At 45.4% G+C, this 27218-nt stretch overlaps 1 protein-coding gene across 2 annotated transcripts in view; it reads right to left on the minus strand.

The window, feature by feature from the left end:
- RFC1 (replication factor C1) overlaps positions 1-27218 on the minus strand; it is a 77748-nt gene that overhangs the window by 32715 nt on the left and 17815 nt on the right. Inside the window, exons 7-12 of one of the 2 annotated variants that reach the window (XM_086501962.1) lie at positions 22886-23416; positions 22706-22773; positions 22547-22622; positions 22393-22454; positions 22160-22260; positions 21845-22044 (exon numbers count right to left, since the gene is read on the minus strand). In XM_086501962.1, the coding sequence (XP_086358088.1) occupies positions 21845-22044; positions 22160-22260; positions 22393-22454; positions 22547-22622; positions 22706-22773; positions 22886-23416 (1038 nt within the window). The remainder of the gene's footprint in view (positions 1-21844; positions 22045-22159; positions 22261-22392; positions 22455-22546; positions 22623-22705; positions 22774-22885; positions 23417-27218) is intronic. The other variant, XM_086501963.1, reaches the window with a different exon arrangement.

A 27218-nucleotide genomic window follows, 5' to 3' on the forward strand; every position in this document is an offset into this window, starting at 1 on the left:
AAACATGTAAGCAGCTTAAGCAAGCGAACACTTTTCCTCTTAAAGTTTTCTGCCTCAGTAAAGGAAGCTCGAGCACCTAGACAGAGGAACGCAAGAACGGTCTGAGAGTGCTCCACAATGCTGATAATATATACGTCACAAAATACGATACCCACGTCTTTTCCATTGGCACATGGTGCCCGTAAAAGGTTTGAGTATACATATTGTTTATAGAAGGTTGAGTATACATACGCATACACTTACCTGGAAGTGGTCTTCACTGATCCAATGTTCTCCTTGAAAGCAATAGAGACCAGACTAACGAGAGCAAATGCAGCTTTGGGAAGGATGGAGAGGATGCGTTTGTGTCACGTGCACACGGCTGTGTGTGCCACGTGGACATGCTTCATTGACTTCTAGAGCCAGTTTTCCCTTTCTTCCTAGATAGGAGTTTCTAGAATCTTAGGAGGGTTAGTCCGGCATTTTTAATGAGTTTGTTTGCACATGTCCGGACGAGTCCATTAGAGCTGAGTCTCCCCAGCTTTCGCAGGGTTAATGACCTACTAGCAGAAAGCTGGTGGCACCCACACACTGCTTGGCGTGCCTACGAAAACCTTGCTGAAAAATGAAGCCGCAGATCAATTCCTCATTGGCCATGGATTCCGAGAGTCAAGCTCCATCGTTGTCGTCCAAGAAAATAGCTTATTCCCCCCCCCTTTTTCAAAGTGCTAGCAGTGCTTGCCTCCACCTTCGACATTCATGCCTGCTCTCTAGGAGTTACCAAATGTAGTGAATCCAATTCCCCACTCCCCCTGAGTGCGACCCGGCTCTAGATTAGGTTTTTCAGTTTTGGAACCCTCTTGCATAAATGGTTTGTACACGCATTTGGACACACTACGGTGGGCATTTGGCATGACGTGCATGTAGTTTTAGGTTAGAGGATCCGACAAGCCATTCTGTCACAAAGTGATGACGTGGCATGGTCGACTAGACATTCTCCGGACAAAGGAAGGTCCAAACCCTAGTGAATGATGCAGATAAAGTTATTACAACCAAGTTCCAAGAGGCCAAAAATGAAAGATGCAACTTTTTAAGTTTGAACATAAGTTGTTCCAACTTATAGGATCCTGAGATGGGGCCCAAGGGACACAAGAAGTGAAACAAGCCCGTGGGGCGGTAGGCTTTGGCTTTCACCCGTAATTCTTTACTTTACTTCACACACACACACACACACACACACACACACACACACACACACACACACACACACACACAGAGTACTTTGCAAAAGAAACCTGCGACGGAAATTAACACTCAAGTACACACATGGCTCGGAAGCTAGATGCTCCGAGCATACGCCAACAACCTGTAGGCCCCAACATTGGCGCCCCTTTCGGTATTTCTTTTTTCTTTAAAGTTTAGGAGGGTAAATTACAAAGAAGAGTCCTGGGAATCCTTTAACTGTATCCTACTAGATACCACCAGTTCTTGCAAAATTTCGGCAACATAACAACCCCAAAACTTGCCCGAAACCAATTCCCTTGCTAGAACTCGCTTCTACTAGCATAAACCCTCTGATTCCTGCCCAAAAACAGTAAATTCAGCACGCTGTATTTACTGGTTTTTCATCTGTTTCCAGCCCTAAACAGTCCCCCGAACTGTCGTCTAATAGTGGGGCACGGTTCCCAATGATTCTGGCTTCATTGCGGCTGCAAAACAGTCCAAAAACAGCACATACACCGCTGAAAATGCATGACCCTCACCGGTGCCTGCTTTGGAGTAGCAATTAACTACTACTGTTCCTCCTCAAGGAGGCTTTTGCCTCGGCACAAAAGCATGAAACCACACAGCTGTACATCAATCAAATGAAGAGCCCTCTTGTGGGGCATCACATAACTGCACGTAGGGGAGAGAGAGCAGTGTGTAGTGTGCAAGGTCATCACTCCTAGCACCACACTGTACATAGAGGGAAAAGCATGCACTCCATAGCACTTAACATGTGACAGAAGACTACAAATAAGCCTCCCAACTATAAAAACCAACGCCCATTTTTCTGCAAGAGGAAAGTGCACTATTTTGTGCCACTTGGCGCAATTACAAGCATTTTCCCGTTTCAAGGTTGCTGCCTCAAAATCTCCCGATTGGTTGCCCAGTTGACTTCGCAGCAGAGTTCTAAAATGTTCCCTTGTCATTCTGGAGGTAATGACGCGAATAGATTTCATGGCCCAAAATAGCAGTTCCATAAATTTTAGGGGATGCTTCCGTTGGACTCCCACTGGTCTTCTAACCATCTATCCCCATTGGGACCGCATCCAAAAGTGCAATGCGGCCCAACTGTCGAATACTTTCCTTTGGTGATCCCACCTTGGCTTTGTGCCTTTATTGAGTTCACTTCCTAGTATCCACCAACTTGCTAAGTGCGACGGGGGGACCTACATGATCTTGACCTGAGCCTAGACATTTGTCACGTGACACATCCCAACCCTATGTGTCCGTGGACAAGCTACACCATAGCAGGGTTCCCGTCAGTTCAGTCAAGTCTAGATTAGCAATGATCTGGCACTTTTGTGAGTCTATTTGTAGACCGTGCATGCCCAGTCACTTAGCATAGATGCATATCCTCCGGTTGCACACAGCATGATCATCGGAATTCCCATCAGAATCCATTCGCATCAGTTAGAAGAATTTTTCAGTGCATTTAGCCTATTTTCCTATTTATTGGGATTTTTCACTTATTATTTTTAAGTGACTTTCCAACAAAAGTAGGTAGGGCAATTTTGCTAAGTTTCTATATAAGCAAACCCAAGTTAGCACTAAATGGCAGAAGAGGCAGCAGGAGCTTCCCGCTCAACAGGCAACTTCTCAGTAGTAAACCCCCCCCCCCCCCCTCCCCAGCACGTAGCCTCGCCATATTTCCCCATCCCTTGGCGTTTCCAAGCATCAGCATCGCCATCGACTCATCCCCTTGGTGTTCCCCCCCTACAGCCAGCCATCGCCCACAAACCTCCCCTCCCGGCGGTTGTGTCCCCTTCAAGCAGCACCAGTCACTAGCGTTTTTGACAAGCAGCATCAGCCCCAAAACCCTAGTGTTTTGGCATTCCAGATCTTCAGCAAATCAGTGTTTTGCCCTCAATTCAGGTCCTTGAAAAACGCAGCCATTGTGGCGATTTTGCAGCAGGTTTGCAGCCATAAAAAACGCAGTAGTACATCAGCCCCATCAGCGTTTTCTCAGCGTTTTTTCAGCAGGTACATCAGCCCTTACAAACGCAGCCAAAGGGGTACAGATCCTCAGCGTTTTGTCCCCCAGCAGGAGCCCCAACAACCCGATCATTTTCAGCCATGAAACAGCAAGAAAACAGTCATTTCCAACCACGAAGACAACCCCGAATTCAGCTATAGAAGATCACAGATTTCAGCCTTAGCCGTCGTCATCACCGTCGTCGTCATCGGCATAGTCCCATTGCATTAGTCCATTGCATCTGCATTGTACGCATTTGTGCAATCAAGTTAGACCACTCTCGCCGACGAGAGTGGGGCCTTCGGAGGAGGGTTTTACAACCCCTCGGTGTCGTATCTTTTCTCTCTCCTTTTCTCAGTCTCATTCATTTGCACGCACAATATCCACTCACTTTGTTCGTGATCATAGCACTCTCCATAAGACGGAAAGCTCTCTTTCCCTAAGAACTAAAAGGAACCTTGAGCAATAAGGATCACTAATCTTGAGAAAAAACAACATTCATTCCGCTACACCTAACATTGGTATCAGAGCTTTGGAAGTGTTCTGCATTACTCAAGGAAAGAACCACAAGAAATTTTTTTGCTTGTTGCGATCGCACGAACCCAAGTTTACTTGGGCATGGCGATTCCTAATCGTGTTTTGTTGAAGAGTGACAGGAATCCCAAGAAAGAAGGGCTTGTCCAGCCTCCCCTTGTGTCTCTTTTCACTCATTGAGAGCGGACCGTGCACTTAGCGGCCGGCCAATCGACGTGAGGTGGGAAAAAGCAACCTTGGTGTGAGCGCAAGGCCGCCAAGGGGTGCATCCGCAGAAAAGGGTAGAACTCGGGTGAAGAGAAGATGCTTCTCCAACGCAATTTGCAAGCGAAAGAAACCCTCAAGAACCTCAAGAATCTCAAGAACTCAAGACCCAAGTTCCTCGTGAACTTAAGAACCAAAGATCCCAGTGCATGGTCGTCACCCGAAGCGGCATGGATACTTTGCATTCAGGTGATGAGCATGAGAGAGGCGACGAAGGATTTTCCCCACCAGGAGATTTTTTCGACCCTCTCCCTTCGCCATCTACGCCACAAGTTGTCCTCACTCCTATGGAGATGATGGTCAAGTCAATGTTGGACATGATGACACGACAACAAGAAACGAATCGAGTTGCCTTGGAACAACTCGCAAGCAAAGCAGATGAACAAGCGGCAAAGACACGTGCACAAGAAGCCAAGGACCGCGAGCGCGAAAAACAAAACAACAAACTTGCTGCACAACAAGAAGAACATCGACTTGCTCAGGAACGTGAGCGCCTTGCTCAAGAACGTGAGCGCATTGCAATTGCCACAAGACAAGAAGACCAGCGACTTGCCCTCGAACGCGAGCGCATTGAACGCAAAGAACGCAAAGCAGAAAGGGACACCGAGCGAGAAGCTCAAAGGGAGATTCGTCAACAAGAGTTTATTTCCCAAGTCCTAGCCTCGAAGGCCGAATCACCCAAAGATCGTGGGAGTTCGTCAAGTGGCGCAAGCCACAAGGCGGATTCACACAATCCAGTCACAGAGAAGTTGACTTTCAGTAAGTATGACGGTAAGATGGACGCTACTGTTATTCATTCTTGGCTGCATCAATTTAATGCTTATTTTGTGACAACTAAGAAAACAGACAATAGCAAAGTTTTGACGGCAGCTATGTACCTTGCCGGTGATGCCATAAATTGGTATCAGGCTTGGCAAGAGGCACAGCTAGCCGCGCACCTAGAGGCAGCCGACGATCTCACGCCCCTCTCTTTTAGTTGGGCTGATTTCCAAGACAAGCTCAAGGCGCGGTTTATGCCACCTCAGTACCTTGAACGACTAAAGGACGATTAGCGAGCTCTCAAGCAAAACGGTATGCCGGTTATGTCTTTCTCTAATCGGGTTTTGCAGCTCGGCACTCAATTACGCAAATCGGATGCGAAGCGCAAGGAGGCATTTCTTTACGGATTGGACGAGTATATCAAGTATGATGTCGAGGTACTCGATCCAATCGATCTCAACAAAGCGGTAGCAATTGCTCTCGCCCACAATATGAAGCACAACAAAGGAAAGCCTAAGGAGAACAAGACTTCCACAAGTACCTCGCAGACTTCTCAGAACCCGCAGAACGGTAAGAACGGTAAAAATGGTAAGAATGATAACTCTTCTAGCCCATCTTCCAACAGTCTCTCATCAAAGAATTCTTCCAATGAATCTAAGGATAAGGCTAACACAATTGCTAAACCTAAGCTCACTCCAGATGAAAAGGTAGCACAAGGAATTGTAGGAGGTTGCATCACTTCGGAAGAACAAAGCACGTATTCTAAAGAAGGTCGTTGTTTCATTGTCACATTAAGGGTCACATAAAAAGAACATGTCCTAAGCTTGAATCGAAAGAATCTAAAGAACCCACAGTACCCACTACATCTGTCAATGCAATGAATGATAACACGATTGTGCCCAAAGTTTCTCAAGACCCTGCCATTGATGATTCTCTCATTAAATGTTATGGTCGTACGTCAGGGCACCGTTTTGTCATATTGTTTGACCCAGGTAGTATGCATGATGTGATCAGCCCCTCTCTTGTTGAGAGAGCCCGCCTTGAAGTTAGTCCGAGATCCCCTATCGAGGTCTTTGGCTTTCGTCCTGGTATGGACGCTCTCATCACGAAGGAGTGCCTTGATGTGTTGTTTGCAATTCAACAGACTGCCTTCACTAGAAATTTGTTGTTTAGCCTCTCTCGGGATGTGATATGATTTTAGGCATGAAATGGTTTCGTGAAATCAACCCTCTCGTTGATTGGGAGGCTAGCACTTTAACTATTAATGCCAAAAGTGATTCTCCTATTGTCTTTCATGGAGAGGACATTGTTCCTTCTCCATCTCTCATTGCTAATATGCAGGACAAGGTTGAACGAATTCGAGATAAGGAGACTCTCTCGCTCTCTTTTTCTCCACAGCACGACATACAAGATTTGCATGATTATGGGAAGCATGATGATTTGAATGATAAGGATTTGCATGATGATTTGGATGACAAAGACAAGCATGATGACTTGCACGAAGATGATGTGATTGATGATGTGTTAGTAGATGCTTTTTCTAGCGAAGCTAACCTCATTGTAGATTCGATCAATCACCAAAAATCGATCTTGGCTTTCGAGTCGAGGTCCACAGATCCCCCACAAGAAGATTCGATAGATTCCGAAGAAGAGATCTTGGCTCTCGAGCCTTGGTCCCAAGAACCATCACAGGAAGTATTATGTGTTCGCATGATTGATACGCACGCATTGTTCGAGTGTTTCATTCGTGAAGGTTTCCTGTATTTTAGTCAGCATTACTATGTGATCCCTTTTACTAGGCATGTATCACAAAACGGGAGCGTACACGAGCACTTGAAAATCTGAAAATTAAAATACTTTGCAAATGTGAGAGAAGGGAGAAGATCGACACAGTATTGGGGACCAAAAGATGGGCTGGTCCCCCCCCCCCCCCCCCCCCGTAAAGAATATTCTTTTATTCAGGGGGAATTCTTATACAAGCACGAGAACCCGAGGAAACCCCTCCGTTCTGTAATCTTAGACCCGAAGGTCGTGCTTTCCCGTAAAGGGCTTGGGCACAAGGCCGTTCCTTCCCGTAAGGGACTTAGGCGCGAAGCCGTACTTTCCCGTAAGGGACTTAGGCGTGAAGCCGTACTTTCCCGTAAGGGACTTAGGCGTGAAGCCGTACTTCCCGTTAAGGGCCTTCCCGTAAGACGGGAGATTCCTACAAAACAAACCACACAAACACGCGACAACAATTCGTATGGCGAATCCACAATAGATACCTGTCGCTCTTGCGCGGGAAAAAGTGACTTCCGTGCTTCGTAGTCTCGCGATCTCTTGCGGCAGAGTCTTCTCTTGCTGACGTTGGTACCCCCTTTGAGTGAGGGCATGTGGTGCTTTTATAGCTCCCGGGCCACGGCACGAATAGCTGCTCGCGTAGAGATCACGGCCGTTTTTTTTTTTAAAACGTTGTTCTACCCGAAATAGGGAGAGAGAAGTTGCTGGCTGGTTTTGTTGCTTTATCTTCTAAGTGGCTGCCCACTTATTGAGTGGACGGCCAGCATATTTTAAAATTGGTCTGAACCTGCCCAACAACTCAATAAAACCTTATAAGTTAAAACCAATGCATTTCACAACACTTCCCAGGCGTCCCTGGATGCAACCACATGCACGAATGCAATGCAAACATAGATTCCTCGCAGGAAAGCGTCTGCCTTCCCGCGATTGTTCCTGCTTTTCGTAAAAAGCTTCATTGAACCCATCTTTATTCTTGTGCTTGCGTTCTTACGCGTATTTTCTTACTCAGTTCGGATTTCCTCCTTAGCCTACGGGATGCCCCCTTATTGATGCACCCGTCACCCATCATGTGACGCATCAGAGGCACTCGTAACCCGGCCCTTTCCACCGAACTTACGGAAACTCCTTCGCGATGTTTACAGTCACCCATCAAATGACACATCAGAGTTGTCCGTTCCTGATGGCAGTTCCTGTAGCTACAATCTTCTAACAGTTCTTAGTGCACATAATAAAATATCCTAAACAAGAGATTTAATCATTTAAAAAAAAGAAAATAGTCCAATTAGCAACATCCCTCTGGCTTCTAAACAATTGACCTCAACTGTAGTGCTTGGACATATACCTCCAGTATCTCGGGATAAGCTGCTAATTCCTCCTGCGTCATCCACTGAGCATCTAGATTCGAATAGTTCTTAAACTTAACCAAATACTTCCGTGTTATCTTGCCGGACTTAAGGGGCCGCTCCTGATGACTTACAATCTGCTCCGGTTGGAGTATTTCTTCTGTTTCCTCAACCTCGGGAGGTTCCTCAGCACTTGGCTGACTCGGAGGCAGTCCCACATACGGCCGGAGTAAACTGACATGGAAAGCATTGTGGATCCTCCAATTAGGCGGTAGCTCTAATCGGAATGTAACATCATTCACTTGCTCGGTGATCTTAAACGGCCCATAATAACGGGTAGAAAGTTTTACCACCTTCCCCTTATGAGACGCTTGTTTCTTAAGTCTTGCCTTCTCAAACTTGAGTAAGACTAACTGCCCGACCGTTAAGTCGAGATTCCTCCTGTGCTTGTCTGCAGCTTTCTTATGCTTTTCCTGAGAGCGTAAAATAGCTCTCCTAACTTGCCCGTAGACGGTGTCCAAATCCCGGACAAATTCATCTGCTGCAAAAATCTTATCCTTAGTTAAAAGGATGGATGGAAGCAAAGGCTTACCATAAAGAATCTCAAAAGGTCCTTTCCCCGTCGATGAGTGTATGGTATTGTTATACGCATACTCGACAAGAGGCAAATATTTCTCCCAGTCAGATTGCCGGTCTGACACATAAGCTTTTAACATATCTAATACTGTGGAATTGGCTATCTCACTTTGCCCGTCCGTTTCAGGATGGTAGGCAGATGAAAAATTCAACTTCGTACCAAGGTTATCCATCAAGGCACGCCAAAAATTTCCTATCATGCGAGGATCTCGATCGCTCACAATAGACTTAGGCATTCCGTGATGCTTAAAGATCTGTGCTAGAAAGACCCTAGCCATATGATCTGCTTTGATCGTTTTCTTGACTGGTATAAAGTGTGCTTGCTTGCTAAACCTGTCCACAATGGTCCAGATCGCGTCATTTCCACTCTGAATTCTAGGGAGGTCCATGATGAAGTCCATGGCAATACTTTCCCAAGGTTCATTAGGCACAGGCAAAGGTTGTAGCAACCCAGGCGTCTTATGCCGATCATACTTCACTTTTTGGCAAACCAAGCATTCCCTGACATACTTATCAATGTCTGCTTTAAGGCTAGGCCAAAAGAAATATCTTTCCATTGCTAAGGTCGTAGGGAGAATACCCCGATGACCCGCATAAGGCGAAGCGTGTGCTTCATCCATGATCTTCTTTCTTAATGGTTCCGCCACACATAATGGCCTGATGGTGGTAGAGATAACCGTCCCGAATGGAATAGGGAAACTCATTCTCTCCACGATGTAGCTTTCCCCAAACGGTGGAGAAGTCTGGATCATTCGGATACAAATCCGGTAGTGCTTCTAATTCTTGATGATACACCGAAGTGATAGCGTTCACCCTTGGCCGCCTAAACAATGCGTCCGCGACCACATTCTTACTCCCAGCCGTGTGAAGGATCTGGAAGTGAAACATAGACAAAAAGTTTACCCACCTCATCTGCTTCTCAGATAGTTTCCGTTGCGTAAGAAAATACCGCAAACTCTGGTGATCAGTCTTGGTCACAAAATCCGCTCCTACAAGATAGTGCTTCCAGTTGGATAAGGCGTGAATCACAGCCGTGAGTTCCTTTTCGTAGATTGATGCATGCAACTCTGCATCCTTAAGCCGTCTGCTTTCGTAGGCCACTACATGGCCTTCTTGGTTTAACACTGCTCCGATGCAATCGCTTGAAGCATCGCATTGAACCTCAAATGGTTTTCTTAAGTCAGACATTATCAAAATAGGTCCATGGCTTAGCAAGTGCTTGAGCCGATCAAAAGCTCCTTGTTGTCTCGATCCCCATCTGAAAGGAATCTTCTTCTTTGTCAAATCATGAAGTGGTCCTGCTACATGAGCAAATCCTCGAACAAACCTTCGATAATACGAACATAATCCCAGGAAACTACGTACATCATGTACCGTAGGGGGAATAGGCCAATCTTCTACCACTCGGATCTTGGCAGGATCCATACTCACTTGATTGTGAGAGATTATATGGCCGAGATAGTGTATCTCTGAGAGAAAGAACTCGCTCTTCTTTGCATTCACATGCAACTCATGCTTTCGCAATTCTTGAAACACTAAGTCCAAGTGCTTCCGATGTTCCTCTTCTAACTTAGAGAAGATGAGTATGTCATCAAAGAATACTCCCGTAAAAGCTCGATACGGGCTGAAAATGCGGTCCATCATGCGATTGAACGTCGCAGGAGCATTGGTCAAGCCGAAAGGCATTACCAAAAATTTATATAGCCCAAAGGTTGTGCGGAAAGCAGTCTTATGGACATCCTCAGGGGCGATCCGTATCTGATGATACCCACTCTTTAAGTCTATGCGACTAAAGACACTTGCACCCTGCAACTTATGAAGTATATCATCAATCCGAGGGATCGGAAAGCGATTCTTGATTGTGATCTTGTTTAAAGACCGATAGTCTATACACATTCGAAACGTGCCATCTTTCTTCTGCACCAGTAGAACTGGAGAGCAGTAGGGTGAAGCACTTGGCCGTACTAACCCTTTCTCTAGAAGCTCGTAGACTTGCTTCAAAATTTCCTTTTGCTGAGCAAGACTTACCCGATAAGGGGTTTGATTGGGAGGCGAGCTACCCGGTATGAGATCTATGCGGTGATCTTCCGAGCGTACCGGAGGGAGTTCATCAGGAAGTGTTTCCGTGAAACAATCCTTGTACTTCTCAATAAATTGAAGACGCTTGATTTCCAAACTAGAGAGAGAGTCTCTACTAGTTTTATCCTTTGCAAAAATCAAGTAAGCAAAAACACATTTCTTCATTTCTTTCTTAATGGAGATATGGCTTACAATTGGGAATTGCCAATCTCCTGCATCAGCTTGAATCTTTATTTTCTTACCCCCATGATCAAAAGTGAGAGTCTTTTCCACATAATCGGGAATAGGTGTCATGTGAAAGTGCCATGGCATACCCAAGATGATATCACATCCCTCGATGGGTGCCATCAAAAATGATTCGCGGTCCTTGTACTCGCCGATCCGAAGATTGAGTTGTCCTTGCACGGGAGTTGCATTGATTGTCAACCCCTCGAATGCCGATCCGGATGTAACCGGTGTGCCAAACTGAGCCGGTGTGAGGCACAATCGTTCCGCAGTATCCAAGGAGATGAAGTTATCCGTGGATCCTGGATCATAAAGAATCAGTACTCGCTGGTTGTTCAAAGACCCCCAGCCCTTCAGAAGTTGACGCTTCCCTTTCTTCGTTTCTGTGTTTCCTTGAACGTCTGGAATTGAGTTCGAGCTTGGCAGTGCGGGTTCCTTCCTTGCTTTCTCTTGCCTCGTAGAGGCTTGTTCTTGCCGTTGCTGCTTTAGCGGGCAATCCGGTTTCATATGTCCTTTCTCACCACAGTAGAAGTATCTTCCTTCCTCTCTGAAAGTTTGAAGTTGAGTAGGAGAAAGATACTTAGTTTGCTTGCCAGTGCCCTCTGGCTTCTTAGAATGATCGTCTCTAGATGGAGGACGTTTTCTTCCTTGGCTCCCATGGTCATCGTAGACCCCTCTTTGTCTCGCACGGTAAGTGCTATGCTCCATCTTTCTGGGCGTCCCAGTTGAGTGCAAATCCTCAGCAATGATTGTTGACTCCATCATCCTTTGAAGAGTATCATGTGGATACACCTTCATACTCTTTCGAAGCTGCGGTTGGAGACCCGCTTTGAACTTTCTTTTCTTTTCCTCGTCGGCAATCTTCATAAAGGGAGTGACCTTCAGAAGAACCGACCAATACTTGTCCACATAGGTCGTTACTTTTTCATGTTCCTTCTGGGCAAGCCAGTCCCATTCCTTCCATATGTCCCACTCGAAGTCAAGCGGAAGAAATTGTTCATAAAATTCAGATTTGAAGCTCTCCCAAGTTCTGGCCTGAGAACCTTCCAGAATCTTGGCTAACCACCAATTACTTGCCGTTTCCTTGAGGTGCATCCCCACATGGCGTAATTTGGATTTTTCTGTGAAGTGCCCATTGGTAAAGGCGACTTCAAACTGTCTGATGAAGGACAGTGCTTTGGAGATGTCTCTCCGTCCGTTGTAGGTTTCGAACTTGATGTCCTTGTCACCTGATTTGAAGACTCTCATGCGATGTTGAGACTTGCGACCATGCTTCTTGAATCGAGGCTTATCTTTAGGTTGATGAAGAGTAGTAGTAGTAGCGGCTTCCTCCTTCTGACGAGATGATCGAGAAGTAGAAGTATAATCAGGAGAGTAAGATGGTGATGAGATTGAGATGTCCTTGCTCTCGTCTAGCAAAGAGAGCGCTTTTTCCTGGCCTTTCCTTGAAGTAGGCCGTTCATTCCGATCCGAAGATCCTTTGTGCACCTCGGCACATTCCCGATCCGAAGATCCTTTGTGCACATCGGCGATGTTCCCGATCCCGATCCTCTTCAGCGCTTCTCCCTTGGCTCAACATGCTTCTTCCCGTTCTTCCCGAAATCGTCCTTCTTTGCAAAGAAAGAGAGGAGTCTGAGCTCTGATACCACTGTCACAAAACGGGAGCGTACACGAGCACTTGAAAATCTGAAAATTAAAATACTTTGCAAATGTGAGAGAAGGAAGAAGATCGACACAGTATTGGGGACCAAAAGATGGGCTGGTCCCCCCCTCGTTAAGAATATTCTTTTATTCAAGGAGAATTCTTATACAAGCACGAGAACCCAAGGAAACCCCTCCGTTCTGTAATCTTAGACCCGAAGGTCGTGCTTTCCCGTAAAGGGCTTGGGCACAAGGCCATTCCTTCCCGTAAGGGACTTAGGCGCGAAGCCGTACTTTCTCGTAAGGGACTTAGGCGTGAAGCCGTACTTTCTCGTAAGGGACTTAGGCGTGAAGCCGTACTTCCCGTTAAGGGCCTTCCCGTAAGATGGGAGATTCCTGCAAAACAAACCACACAAACATGCGACAACAATTTGTATGGCGAATCCACAATAGATACCTGTCGCTCTTGCGCGGGAAAAAGCGACTTCCGTGCTTCGTAGTCTCGCAATCTCTTGCGGCAGAGTCTTCTCTTGCTGACGTTGGTACCCCCTTTGAGTGAGGGCATGTGGTGCTTTTATAGCTCCCGGGCCACGGCACGAATAGTTGCTCGCGTAGAGATCACGGCCGTTTTTTTTTTTTAAACGCAGTTCTACCCGAAATAGGGAGAGAGAATTCGCTGGCTGGTTTTGTTGCTTTATCTTCTAAGTGGCTGCCCACTTATTGAGTGGGCGGCCGGCATATTTTAAAATTGGTCTGAACCTGCCCAAAAACTCAATAAAACCTTCTAAGTTAAAACCAATGCATTTCACGACACTTCCCAGGTGTCCCTGGATGCAATCACATGCACGAATGCAATGCAAACATAGATTCCTCGCGGGAAAGCGCCTGCCTTCCCGCGATTGTTCCTGCTTTTCGTAAAAAGCTTCATTGAACCCATCTTTATTCTTGTGCTTGCGTTCTTACGTGTATTTTCTTACTCAGTTCGGATTTCCTCCCTAGCCTACGGGATGCCCCCTTATTGATGCACCCGTCACCCATCATGTGACGCATCAGAGGCACTCGTAACCCGACCCTTTCCACCGAACTTACGAAAACTCCTTCGCGATGTTTACCGTCACCCATCAAATGACACATCAGAGTTGTCCGTTCCTGATGGCAGTTCCTGTAGCTACAATCTTCTAACAGTTCTTAGTGAACATAATAAAATATCCTAAACAAGAGATTTAATCATTTAAAAAAAAGAAAATAGTCCAATTAGCAACAGCATGACATATTGTATGTTGAGCATGTTTCTCTCATGGATGGGCACGAATGTATGCGGAATTTTCATGAAAAGTTGAAAAGTCTGTATGTCAAGAAGTCACATTCCATGTTTCTTCCTTGGTATGACAGTTTGTGAGTCTATTCGTAGACCGTGCATGCCCACTCACTTAGCATAGATGCATATCCTCCGGTTGCACACAGCATGATCATCGGAATTCCCATCAGAATCCATTCGCATCAATTAGGAGAATTTTCCAGTGCATTTAGCCTATTTTCCTATTTATTGGGATTTTCATTTATTATTTTTAAGTGACTTTCCAACAAAAGTAGGTAGGGCAATTTTGCTAAGTTTCTATATAAGCAAACCCAAGTTAGCACTAAATGGCAGAAGAGGCAGCAGGAGCTTACCGCTCAACAGGCAACTTCTTAGTAGTAAACCCCCCCCCCACCCCCCCCCCCCCCCCCCCCCCCCCCCCCCCACCCCCAGCACGTAGCCTCGCCATATTTCCCCATCCCTTGGCGTTTCCAAGCATCAGCATCGCCATCGACTCATCCTCTTGGTGTTTCCCCCCTACAGCCAGCCATCGCCCACAAACCTCCCCTCCCGGCGGTTGTGTCCCCTTCAAGCAACACCAATCACTAGCGTTTTTGACAAGCAGCATCAGCCCCAAAACCCTAGCGTTTTGGCATTCCATATCTTCAGCAATCAGCGTTTTGCCCTCAGTTCAGGCCCTTGAAAAACGCAGCCATTGCGGCGATTTTGCAGCAGGTTTGCAGCCATAAAAAACGCAGCAGTACATCAGCCCCATCAGCGTTTTCTCAGCGTTTTTTTCAGCAGGTACATCAGCCCTTACAAACGCAGCCAAAGGGGTACAGATCCTCAGCGTTTTGTCCCCCAGCAGGAGCCTCGACAACCTGATCATTTTCAGCCACAAAACAGCAAGAAAACAGTCATTTCCAGCCATGAAGACAACCCCGAATTCAGCCCTAGAAGATCACAGATTTCAGCCTTAGCCGTCGTCATCACCGTCGTCGTCGTCGGCATAGTCCCATTGCATCAGTCCATAGCATCTGCATTGTACGCATTTGTGCAATCAAGTTAGACCACTCTCGCCGACGAGAGTGGGGCCTTCGGAGGAGGGTTTTACAACCCCTCGGTGTCGTATCTCTTCTCTCTCCTTCGGTGTCGTATCTCTTCTCTCTCCTTCTCTCAGTCTCATTCATTTGCACGCACAATATCCACTCACTTTGTTCGTGATCATAGCACTCTCCATAAGACGGAAAGCTCTCTTTCCCTAAGAACTAAAGGAACCTTGAGCAATAAGGATCACTAATCTTGAGAAAAAACAACATTCATTCCGCTGCACCTAACAACATCCTCTTACTATACGAATTCCAGTGCCGACCAACTCCCCGTCTGCGGGTGAAACTATCGTTCACATTGGCCATAGAATGTCCAACCATTTGCAACTTCAAAAAGAGGGTCTCAAAAATAAAACAAAAATCATTGGAAAGAAACCAACAACTAAGGTTAGCAGTTGCCAGATCCTCGTGACATACTTAACAATTGCAACGTCCTCGTGACATACTTAACAATTGCCACGTCCTCGTGACATACCCCCCTCTTGAAATCGCAAACGTCCTCGATTGCATACCAAAAATACACGCCACTGATGATCTTGTGTTATCAACACTCTTTTATCATCGCATGTATCCGCAAGAAAGGTCGTAACACGTAGATACAAATGACTTAATGAGACCTTCATACTTTTGTCATTTCCATCTATTACACTCAATTCATATGTAATTTGATGTGCTAGCCCTATCATTGCCCCTCCTTTGCACACGTTGGGTTGGGGCATAAGTAGGTTGTAACCCAAAGGCTTCAAGATAAAGCTGCAATACATTTGGTGACTCTGACAATTCATGCTCTTCCATCCACTTTGCATCCATAGGTGGATAATTCTTGAACTTCACCAAGTAGCGTCTTGCAACCTGTCCTTCAACTTTTCTATCCTTATGTGCCAAAACTTGCTCACGTACACCAAGATCTCATCAAGTTCCTCAACTTCTGTCTCATCCTCGTCTGGCTGGCACATCACCCACGAAGAGTCTTAGGAGACTCATATGGAACGCATTATGAATCTTCCATGTATCAGGCAATTTAATCCTGTAAGCCACGTCGTTGATCTTGTCAAGCACTTGAAAAGGCGCATAGTAACGCATACTGAACTGAGCAAATAACCATTTCTTGCCCTTCATCTTCTTTAACCTTGCCTTCTCGAATCTTAACAAAACCCAATCACCAAGTGATAACAGCAATTCACGACGATGACGATCGGCAGTCTTTTTTTGCTTTGCTTGATTCTTCTCTAAGGCAACTTTAATTTTCTTATACAGTTCATCCATGTTCTCAATAGATCGATCTGTCTCAAAGATCTTGTCCTTTGTATGCAAAATGGGAGGAACTTTTTTGTCGCCTTCAACAATCTCAAAAGGTGCCTTGCCAATCAATGAATGCACCGTATTATTGTACGCATACTCAAGCATAGGCAAATACTATTCCCACTTGTCCTTATTGTCAGTGCACATCTAACCCTATGTGTACGTGGACAAGCTACTTCATAACATGGATTCAGTTCAATTAGCTTAGGAAGTGATCAGGCACTTTTGTGAGTCTGTTCGCGGACCGTGCATGTCCAGACACTTAGAATAGATGCATATCCTCTGTTTGCACACAGCATGATCATCAAATTACCATCAGAAGCCATCAGGAGCATTTTTACAGTGCATAGTGTAACAAACTGCTGACGTGTCAAAGCCTAAAGAATGGAGCCAACTTACAGATGCCTGTCGAGGGGCCTAAACCCTAAGAAGAACAAGTAATAGAAGAAGAAGTCCTATCAACTTATGGAGACCCCGTCCGATGGGGACCCAAGTGACATAAAGGATTAAAATAAAGCAGGACCCGCACACATGCAAAAACTAATGACGTGGAGGATTTTCGAAAATTGCGCTGACATGATGACGTGGAGGGCTGTACAGATTTGCGCGTTTTGCGTTGGCTGATGACATGACAGGCTATACGGATTTCCGTGATTTACACTGGAAGCTATTTGAGCATTGCTTTTAAACCAGATGCTTTTAAGTTTGAAGGCTTTTTACTGTAAACTGCTTTTTAGGCCAAGGGCCTTTAAATATGAGGTTAGGGCTCATTCTATAGGATGCTTCCTCGTGAAGGTGCAGAGTCTCGAGTACCGGCTTGTACTGTGTTGATGCAATATAAAGAAATACCGAAAGGGGCGCCAAGGTTTGGCACCAATACTCTCTAGGCTGGAATTCCACCACTCCGAGTCGCTTGTTGTCTCTTTCTCTTTCACTTTAGTTGTTATTGAAGTGCTAACAGTCTGTTCAGTCTGTTCTTTTTCTATTGGCACGTGGTGCCCGTCTTGTGACACATGGACCTATTTTCCCTATTTTAGCCAAATTTCACTTATTATTTTAAGTGACTTTTATTGGGAACTAGGTACGGCAATTTTGATAGCCAAGTATATAAGAAAACCTAGCGCTAGCACTTTCTGACAAAAGAGGTAGCAAGTACACTTGTTCAACAGGCACCTTCTAAACAAGACCCCCAACAAGACACCTAGCGTTTTTTGCAACAGATGAACCCTAGCGTTTTCTGCATCAAGCACAGCTAGAGTTCTTTCAGCAAGATCAGCCTCTTCCGATTTTGCATTGCAGCAGCCTGGCGACAGCAGGATCAAGGAGATCCATAGCGTCTTTGCAGCAGCACGACATTCAGCCCTAGCGTTTTTGGATCAGCAGGAAAAATCAGCGTTTTGCAGATTCACCGCGACGGAACCACCAGAAGCACCAACGTTTTGACTTTTCAACATCAAGACTCCGCACCACAAGTCCCAAACCTCGCAGATCTCACCTTCCAACAGCAGATCCTCGTCGCACGGTCAGATCCAGCGTAGTTTGCAGTTTCAGCCCTGGAAACGCAGATTTCAGCATCTGCGTTTTCAGCGTGTCGTCGTTGCATCGTCGTCATCACCCGTTGTCATCGACATAGAGTCAGAATCCAGCAGATACAAGATTTGCAGATTTCAACCCTTAGCGTTTTCATATTTCAGCTCGTCTCATCGTCGTCCTCATAGTCATCGACATCGTCGGCAAGTCCAAGCATTGTAGAGATTTGTGCAATCAATAGTAGACCACTCTCACCATAGAGAGTAGGGCCTTCGGAGGAGGGTTTGACAACATTCTGGTGTCGTATTCTTCTCTCTCTATCTCTCAGTCTCAGCACCTTCATTCACAGTGTTCATCACTTTGTTTGTGTCCATTGCACTCTCTCACTAAAGGAACGGAAGGCTCTCCCTTCCGTAAGTAAAAGAAACATTTGAGCACAATTCGGAGCACTCATCTTGAGCAAAGTTTGACATTCACTTCCGCTTCACCTTACATTGGTATCAGAGCTTTGGCAGTGTTCTGTATCACTCAAGGAAAGAACCACAAGAATTTTTTTTGCTCGTTGTGGTCGCACGTAACCCAAGACCTCTTGGGCGTGTCGATTCCTAATCGTGTTTTTGAAGAGTGACAAGAAACCCAAGATAGAAGGGCTTGTCCAACCTCCCCTTGTGCCTCTTTTCACTCATTGAGAGCAGACCGTGCACTTAGCGGCCGGCAAGTCGACGTGAGGTGGGAAAAAGCAACCTTGGTGTGAGCGCAAGGCCGCCAAGGGGTGCACCCGCGGAAAAGAGAAGAGCTTGGGTAAAGAGAAGATCCTTCTCTAACACAGATTGCAAGCTATAGAAGAACCTCAAGAACAAAGACCCACAAGAACCCCAAGTTCCTCGTGAACTTAAGAACCCACGACTTCAGTGTATGGTCATCACCCGAAGCGGAATGGATACTTCGCATGGAGGTGATGAGCATGAAGAAGGCGGAGAAGAATTTTCCCCACCAGGAGGTTTTTCCGACCCTCCCCCTTCCCCATCTACGCCAAGGATTGCACTAACTCCTATGGAGGCTTTGGAGCAGATGTTTATGGACAGGAGGATAGACTAGAAGCGCAACGCGCTGCCTTGGAGCGCAAGCGCAAAGAAAGACAAGCAGCATGGGAGCAAAGAAAGGAAGAATTGGATCGTAAACACGAAGAAAGAGAAGCAGAAAGAAAGGCTGACTTGGAGTGTGAGCGTGAGCAGGCACGCGAAGTGGCCAAAGAAAGAATGGCAGTCTTAGCATGAGCATGAGCACGCACACTTGACAACCAAAGAAACCCTAGCCGAATTCGATTGCAAGTGCGAAGACAGACGATTAGAGTATGAAGCGCAGAGCACCCAACAAATGCAAGAGTTGTTGCGACTTTTTTCTAATGTGCAGGCGCAGATTGCAAAGGATCAGGAGAAGAAGAGTCTCTCAGTCTCTTCTTTTCCAAAGCATGACACACATGATTTGCATGATAATGATAAGCATGATGATTTGCATGATCAAGATGTGATTACTCACAAGCACGATGATTTGCAGGAAGAAACTGTAATTGTTTACAAGAATGATGGTTTAGTTGATACTTTTTCTAGTGAAGCTAACCTCATTGCAGATTCGATCAATCACGAAGAACCGATCTTGGCTTTCGAGTCGAGTATTACAACGTTCATTCTAGAATAAGACTCAATGGTTCCCAGAAGCCTCTGCTTCATATTCCTAGGGCAAAACCCTATTCCAAGGAACTTTGTTCCTTATTCCAAATCCTCGAGAATCAATGTTCTCGCCTCTGGATCTCACCTTCCAAACTTGGGGCATGGCATCCCTGCAACTCTTTTCCGACTCTGTTTCCAGAGTCCTCTTCCTGCAGAATAACTCTGCTTTCCTAGACACGAAGTCCTTCCCTTGGGAATTTCAACTTTCAAATCACATCTCGAGAGTCTACCACTCTCGGATCCGTGGCTCTACTTCCCAAACTCGAGTACGAAACCCTTGGGCTGATCTGGCTCTAGTTCCTCAGAGCGCTTTTTTCTATTGCAAAGACCCATGCCTACCTTTGCTCCTACTCCCTCATGAAGAGGAAGTACATATGCAAGCACACACAAACACGGGACAACAATTTGTATGGCAAATCCACAATTGATACCTCTTGCTCTTTGCGAGAGAAAAGGCGACCTCCATGCTTCGTAGTCTCGCAATCTCTTGCATCTTCTGGCGGCAGAATCTCCTCTTGCTGGCGCTGTCAACTCCTCTCTGATGCTTTTATAGCTCCCTGGTCACGACAAGAATAGCTGAGCGCTGGCTGCTCACATAGAGATCGCCGTCATTTTTCTTTTTCTTTTCTTTTCTTTTGGCTCTTTTGCCAGAAAAAAAGAGAGAAAAATCGATGGCTGGTTCTTACTGCTTTATTTAATCAGTTGCCCACTTATTAAGTAGGCGGCTGGTCACCTTTTAAAAATGATATGAATTTTCCCAAAAACTCAATAAAAGTTAAAAACAATGCTTTCACAACACTTCCCAAAGCGTCCCTGGATACAAGCACAGTTGCAATGCAGACATAAACTTCCTCGCAGGAAAGCATCTGCTTTCCCGAAAAGCAACCTGCTTTCTCAGAAAGCAACTGTATTCCCTCAAAGTTTCCTCTAAACCCATCTTCATTCAAGTGCTTGCTTTTCCTTGTGCACAATTCTAACAGAGTTCGGAATTTCCTCCTGACTATGGATATTCCCTTTCCGATACACCCGTCACCCACCTTGTGACGCATCAAGAATACCCATCACCTAGTCTTTTCCTACTGAACTTATGGTACAATCTCCTTCGCGATGCGATATGTCACCCATCCTATGACGCATCAGAGATGTTCGTTCTCGCATGGTCAAATACTTCTTCTCGATGCTCCCTGTCACCCATCCGATGTGACGCATCAGAAGTACCCGTTCTTGGTGGCCTTACAGATATTCCCTTTCACAGTGCTCCCGTCATTACTCTGAATAACGCACTAGAAATAATTTGTACTCGGATGTCTCCAGTGACAAAAACCTTCTCACTTAGAATTCCAATAATTCATTTTAAATTGTTTTTCTTGGTGTTTCAAGCGAGAAAACCCTCTCACTTATAAATCCAATAACTCATTTATAATTATTTTCCTGTCAGATAAAGCCAATTTAGCAACAGGTGCAGATATGGGACCATCATAGTCGAGCTTGCAAACTAATGGATGGAGATGTATGGAGAGACCTCTGGTTTCTATGATTTCCCGGATGATTAGGGCCAAGGCCTCTATACCACATGAGATTATTCGAGCAGAGCTTGCTGCTCCCCCGCTGGTCATAGAGGCACTTACCAAATCCGTCTCTTTTATACACAATATTTGGGATCTCCCCAAAGATTCGACACCTTGCCTCACACGGAGGCACAGCTTGTTGGTATGCACAGATCTGAGATGACATCCTGGTTTCACCTACATGGATTTAGTATGGACAGACTAATCTCCTTCCAGTACTTGCTAGATGCACCCTCCTTGTCTCTCACGCAGACCGAGATAACACGCCTCATCTATTTATCCCATGGGATACGATGTGCTATTGGTCAAATACATACATCATCACACCAGCTAGAGATTGAAACTGGCACATTTAGGAGAGTACCAGCAGAGGCCAGGATTTGCCAGTTGTGTCATATAGAGCCAGAGACAAAGTTGCATCACATGTCACTGTCCATTGTACTATGAGATACGAGGCCGCTTTCACTATCTATTCAGAGAGGGCTTTGGACCATTGGTTACCTTGTGTTTGAACTTTGCACCAACAACTATAGCTTGATGGAGAATCTTACATACTTATCATTTTTCCAACCAAACTTACAAGACGTAAGAAAAAATCCATGAAAATGACGAAGCTAAACCACCCCACCCGACTATGTGACCCAAAAACCTACCCCAAACACATGAATCTGTCATCTCTATCGCTGTAAGTAATTGGCTCATGGTAGTCAACCACAAGGCATTATAACCATCAAGTCAGCATGCACAATATTGATTGCCATCCCAACCAACCAAAAAAATTCTGTAATTGGAATAAAGGACACATCAGACACACAAAACAGGTGCCCTTACCACTGACTGATTTCCAATAATTTCACCAATATTCTTTGGGCTGTACTTCTGCGGCCAGGCCTCAGTTTCCACTCCTGTTCTTGATTTTTCCCCAATGGCAGACGAGAAGGTTTGCTTATCTCTAGGTGCTCCTGTAGAACTTGTGCTAGCTGGCTGAGCTGGGCTTGCTCTTGCTGGTTGTTGCCTAGGAGATTCTGCATCTGTGAAATACGAAGAGCATGGAAAAGAGAGAATTCATAGTCTTAAAAAGCAAGTTGAAGATACTTCCTGATAGCTGCCAATGTGTAGCACCCTTTATCCCAAAAAATTTATTACCTTGCAAATTTGACTTCTTCTCTTGTTGCTTTGGAGGTGGCTTGCTGGGTTTTGAAGATCGAATCAGGTCAAATAGTCCATCCTCGGTAAGAAAAGGCACCCTAGAGAAAGGTTGTCACAAGCCCCAAAAAAAAAAGCTTACTAAAACAGCTTGCAGGAACAATATAGCTCCCTACAATCAACCTCTGCCTGCTTCTGCACGCACTAAAGCTAAAGAATAGGTGAGTGCAAACCCAAGCTCTTTAGCCTTCTGTGACTTGCGACCCCCAACATCCTCATCAGCCAGTAGATAACTCTGGAAACACCAAACCAACAAAGCAAGGAACTAATTGGCAAAGGCCATGAGAGAAAGACTTACAGTTTTTCACTCAATAAAGAGACACTCACTGTCTTTTTGCTGATGGATGTAGTTACTCTTCCACCGTGCCGCTTTATCAAATCTTCGGCCTCTTCTCGTTCTAAGCTGCTCAAGAAGGTAGTAGGGAATATGATTAACCATAAACAAGCCCCTGTCAATGGTCCTTGACAAAAGTGAGTAACATTAACCTGTCAAGAGTTCCACTGATGACAAATGTAGAGCCAGCAAGGCAATTCTCTGCACCTTCTGGTACATCCTGATACATAAATATTCGCCAACATCAAGCTGTAAATCTGATACAAGGGTACATTGATTATTTATGTATTGCCATTGAGGCGTCATTGGAATGCATTCACTTGATTGCCCACCTTTTCACCTTTATGAGGTGGAGGCTGCCTCGGTTGGTAGAAAGGAGCTCCAGCTCTACCTCCTCCACCTTGGCCACGACCAGAAGACGCTGGCTTACTCTGTTCAGGAGAAGTCGATGGCACACCAGAGCGTCCACGACCCCTGCCTCGCCCTCGACCTCGACTGCTAGCGGGTGACGCAGACGAAGGGGTTTGAGCTACATCCTCAAAATCATCTTCATCCGGTGTACTAGCCCTTGCTGACGATGTTTTGGGCTTCTGATCGACGTGCAGAGGAGCCTGTTCAATGCGTGTTTTCTTAGGAGACGGGAAAGAAGGCTGCTTGGGCTCGGAGGTAGGGTTCTCTTGTTTTCGTTTTCCCGCGGAAGAGAGCTGGTGACCATCGTCATCGCTTCCCGGCTTTGCCTTCGAGCCCGGGAAATACTTACTGGTCTTTTTCAAATCCGCCCGCGAGTCCGGGATAGCTGGTGATTGCTGCTCTGCCGCCTTCTTCTCCTTGGGCGACGCATCGTTGCTTTCCTTCTTGTGCGGCTGCTTCAAAAACCATCGCCGAATGTCTGTGTCCCCCATTAGTCCAAACTACTATTTCCGAGCGGTAAATGCTGAAAATGGTTCTAAGATTTCTAGCTTCAACTGAAAGTTTTACAATGATTTTTGGACAAGAGAACGGAAATAAAACCAAGCCCATTAAGAGGGCCTTCCCGTAGGCTTGCCTCCAAGAGCGTTGGTGACTCTGAAGGCCTTCCTTGATCGGCACCGACTAAAAAAGTGCCACTGGTATGGAGAGTGGTTCAAAAGCATGCTACTCCCGATTCATGGCATGATTTTGGTAATGCAGCAAGTGCCCACCCTCCAAAAATGGGCTACAAGCCTTTAAGTACAAATAATGTTGACGGTAGTCATTGACCATCTTAGCTCGCAGACAATTTCCTTGCTGACTGTGGAGCTGGCACATGTAACTACCAATTTCAAAAGGCCATCTTTGTAGAAGTCATTTGTAGGGTACCTCGGTCATTAGGGATTGGATACAAACCATTGCAAAATATAATGCAGCCTTAGAAGAAAACAACACAGCAACAAAGCAAAGTATATCTAGCGTTGCAAATTCCACTCCTTTTGTATTCATATTCATGGTAGCAGCTTGAGCATCAACATAGGAAAGTAGACGTTGAAGTCGCACGAGCTTTGGGAATGGGCATCTCTTGCAGAAGCTAGGCAGAGGTCCATACAATGTGAGGGGTTCAATATACTAAACATGACTAAAAAACCAATTTTGGCCAAAGGCTGGTCTAAGGAAGTGACCACGACATGGGCACAACACGTCAAAGAATAAAAGAGAGAGAGGTCATTCAAGCAGGACCAAGAGTGTTGCCTTATGCAAGTGGTGGATCTCATGTGGCTTAGCAAATTAGTTTGGAAGCGGTGGTTTGTATGTCGAGCAAAATAGTCAACATGGTGATACAAGCTCACAAACCTTAGCTATGTTTGATAACTTACATAACAAGAAGCCTTCAAAATATATGACTAGGTTGGGTCCTTTTCTTTGTGGCTTTTCCATAACACCTTATGAGAAAGGTCCTAAGGTGATGTCTGGAATCTGAAGTCTTATAGTAGACCTATATGTGGTAGAAGGATGTGTTACTCGTCTTTGTACACTCACAACTCAAATGGGACAATTCTATGTGAAGGCCAGCATGCTTATCTTTTCCTTGTGCAAAAGAACATACATATAGGGAGTCTACGATTGGTCAACTATGAATCATGTTACCTATAAATTAGCAGCTCTCAAAGAGTACATCAGATTTCAAGGACATTGCCAAAGTTCACGATCTGTGATTAGCCATATATGGAGGGTGAGAGGGGCTCTCACCCTTATCTTCGTAGTAGCTAAATCAAGGTATGTTCTTGATTTTTTCACTCTTTACTGCAACAATGAGGGGCATGGTGCACTTGGAAAATAACAAGAAAAGCACAAATCGTGAGAGAATAGAGAGCAAGTAGACATGTGCACCTCTGCAACCGAAGTGCTACGCATGCACATGAGAGAGGTAGAGGAGAGGAGAAAGTGACACAAGCACTAGGTACAATCTCCCCCCATGCAAAAGTGAGCTTCTTCCTTCTACACTTTTTTTATTTATAAATGAAGAGTACATCTCAATATTTTGACCACTTTGGGTAAAAAATAGTTCTTGACCAGATACTCTATTACAACTAACATATAGTTTCTTTAATAAAAATAATTGGTCTATGCCATTTGCATAGATATCTGAAGACATCGCCAATGCATCTTGCACTTAATCACTCACTAATCTATCAAACCACCACCATACCATGTGATCATTGTAAACATATCAATCTTGATTGCATCATCAATAAAACCATATTCAAATGATCAATATAAAATTATTCAAATATTTATTTCCATTACATACCACCACAATCTTAAAATGTCGGGGTTAAAGGCAAATGTGCCTTTGCCCTGCCCGACCATCTAGTGTTTGGCCCGTCCACTGACTGTGACCATTGACCTTGTTCTTTGTACATACACAAGAATAAGGATTGAGGGCTTTTTTCCCTTGCCACTCTAATCTACCCACATTCCTATGTCATCTCTCCTCTTCCCCTTCCTGCTTCGCACATGCACGCATCGTGCGCTACAACAAGTATTAGAGCAACGGAAGGGTGTGGTATCCTGAACCCCTCCCCTCGCATGCGCAACAATGGCCATGGCTTGGAAAATCTTGGAGGCCTTTTGGCGGGTTCTTTGCAGAAATCGAAGCTCAAATTTTCTTTGGGATTGAACCTTAGCTTTGAAAAATGCTTCAATTGAGTAGGTGATTTGAGAATCTGAGAGAAGTCAAGGACATCGTACCGGAAACATAGTGAGGAGATGAGGTTTGGAGGCATTGGGCACATTGTCCACCTCCCAACATTTGACCTCCCCTTGGATTTAGAGAGAGAGAGAGAGAGAAGATTCCACTTCTTCCTAGCCTGACATCGGAGATAGACAAAGAGAGTAGGCTCTCGGCTTCTAGGCGAGGTAGCTAGCGACTTTCGTCCGATGGCAAAAGATGGAATTGGCGGCATCAAACATTCTTCTTAGAATTGACATAGCGAGGGGGGGAGAGAGAGAGAGAGAGAGAGAGAGAGAGAGAGAGAGAGAGCACTTTGGCTCTCCTCCATCATGTCTTTGATTTGACACCCTCATGGCATAAAGAGAATATAAAAAAGGAGAGCATTTGACACTCCTCTTGCTTGTCCCCTCGGTATCTTCTCTCCGAGACGGACTTTTGAGGAGAGAGAGAGAGAGAGAGGTATCAGCTCTCGGTTTGGCTCTTGACATTGGTGGGCCCACTCTCACCTCCTCAGCATCGATAACCCTACCCGTTGGATTTTGACATTGTTGGGGTTCAGGCCAACTGACCGACAAACACCCATCTCATTGATTGATTGTACTACTAACCTTATCTCTATTCTTTGGTTATATAGAAAAATAAGGAACAATGAGGTATTTAACCTTCGCTAAGAGCTCCACACACACAATGTGTCTTCTGTTGTTCTCCTCCCTCGGACTCTGCATGCACCGTGCACCACTTCTGCACTTAACATGCTCACAAGTGGTATGAGAGCCGATTGGTTGCTAGCGAGAGAGATTCATCATTGTGAGTGCTTTGTGCACTATTTGGAGCTGATATGTGGTCATTTGTGAGTGCTTTTATGGAGGTGAGTGCTTTTATGGAGGAGAGTACTCAACCTGAGTGTTGTCCTTTGTATTCGGCTCTTCTCCTCCCTTGCACTCCGCACACACCGCTTCTGCACCTAGCGCACTCACAAGTGGTATCAGAGCCGACTGTGTAAGGATTGAGTGAAGCTCAAACTGTAGATTCAAACTCAACAATTTGTTCAATATGTAAATTCAAACTCTCAAACTACAGAATCAGACACAACAGTCTGATTGAACTGCAGAATCAGACATAGCAGTAAAATGACGGAGATGCACGCACAAAAGATGAGCAGAAGTTAGAGATGGAGAGGTGAAAGGGTGGTGGTAATGCGTGTGCTAGTCTCCACCCAGCCGTGCTATTTTATAGCCTCCCCCTAACACGTACACACTATCTGGCCGTGCCGGTGGCCTTGCCCATAGGACCCATGTCCTTACTTTACCCCCCCTTGGAGAATCGTTTTTGTCCTTGAAAACGAACATAGGGAAACGTTTCTTAAGTGCAGAGACATTCTCCCATGTAGAACCTTCTTCAAGTCTATCTAGCCATTTTACCAACACCTGTCGTCTGACATGATGTCTAGTGTGAAGCTCATGAGAATCCAAAAGAGG

Source organism: Adiantum capillus-veneris, chromosome 26, assembly GCF_014529385.1.
Source record: "Adiantum capillus-veneris isolate H3 chromosome 26, ASM1452938v2, whole genome shotgun sequence".
Lineage (NCBI taxonomy): Eukaryota > Viridiplantae > Streptophyta > Polypodiopsida > Polypodiales > Pteridaceae > Adiantum > Adiantum capillus-veneris.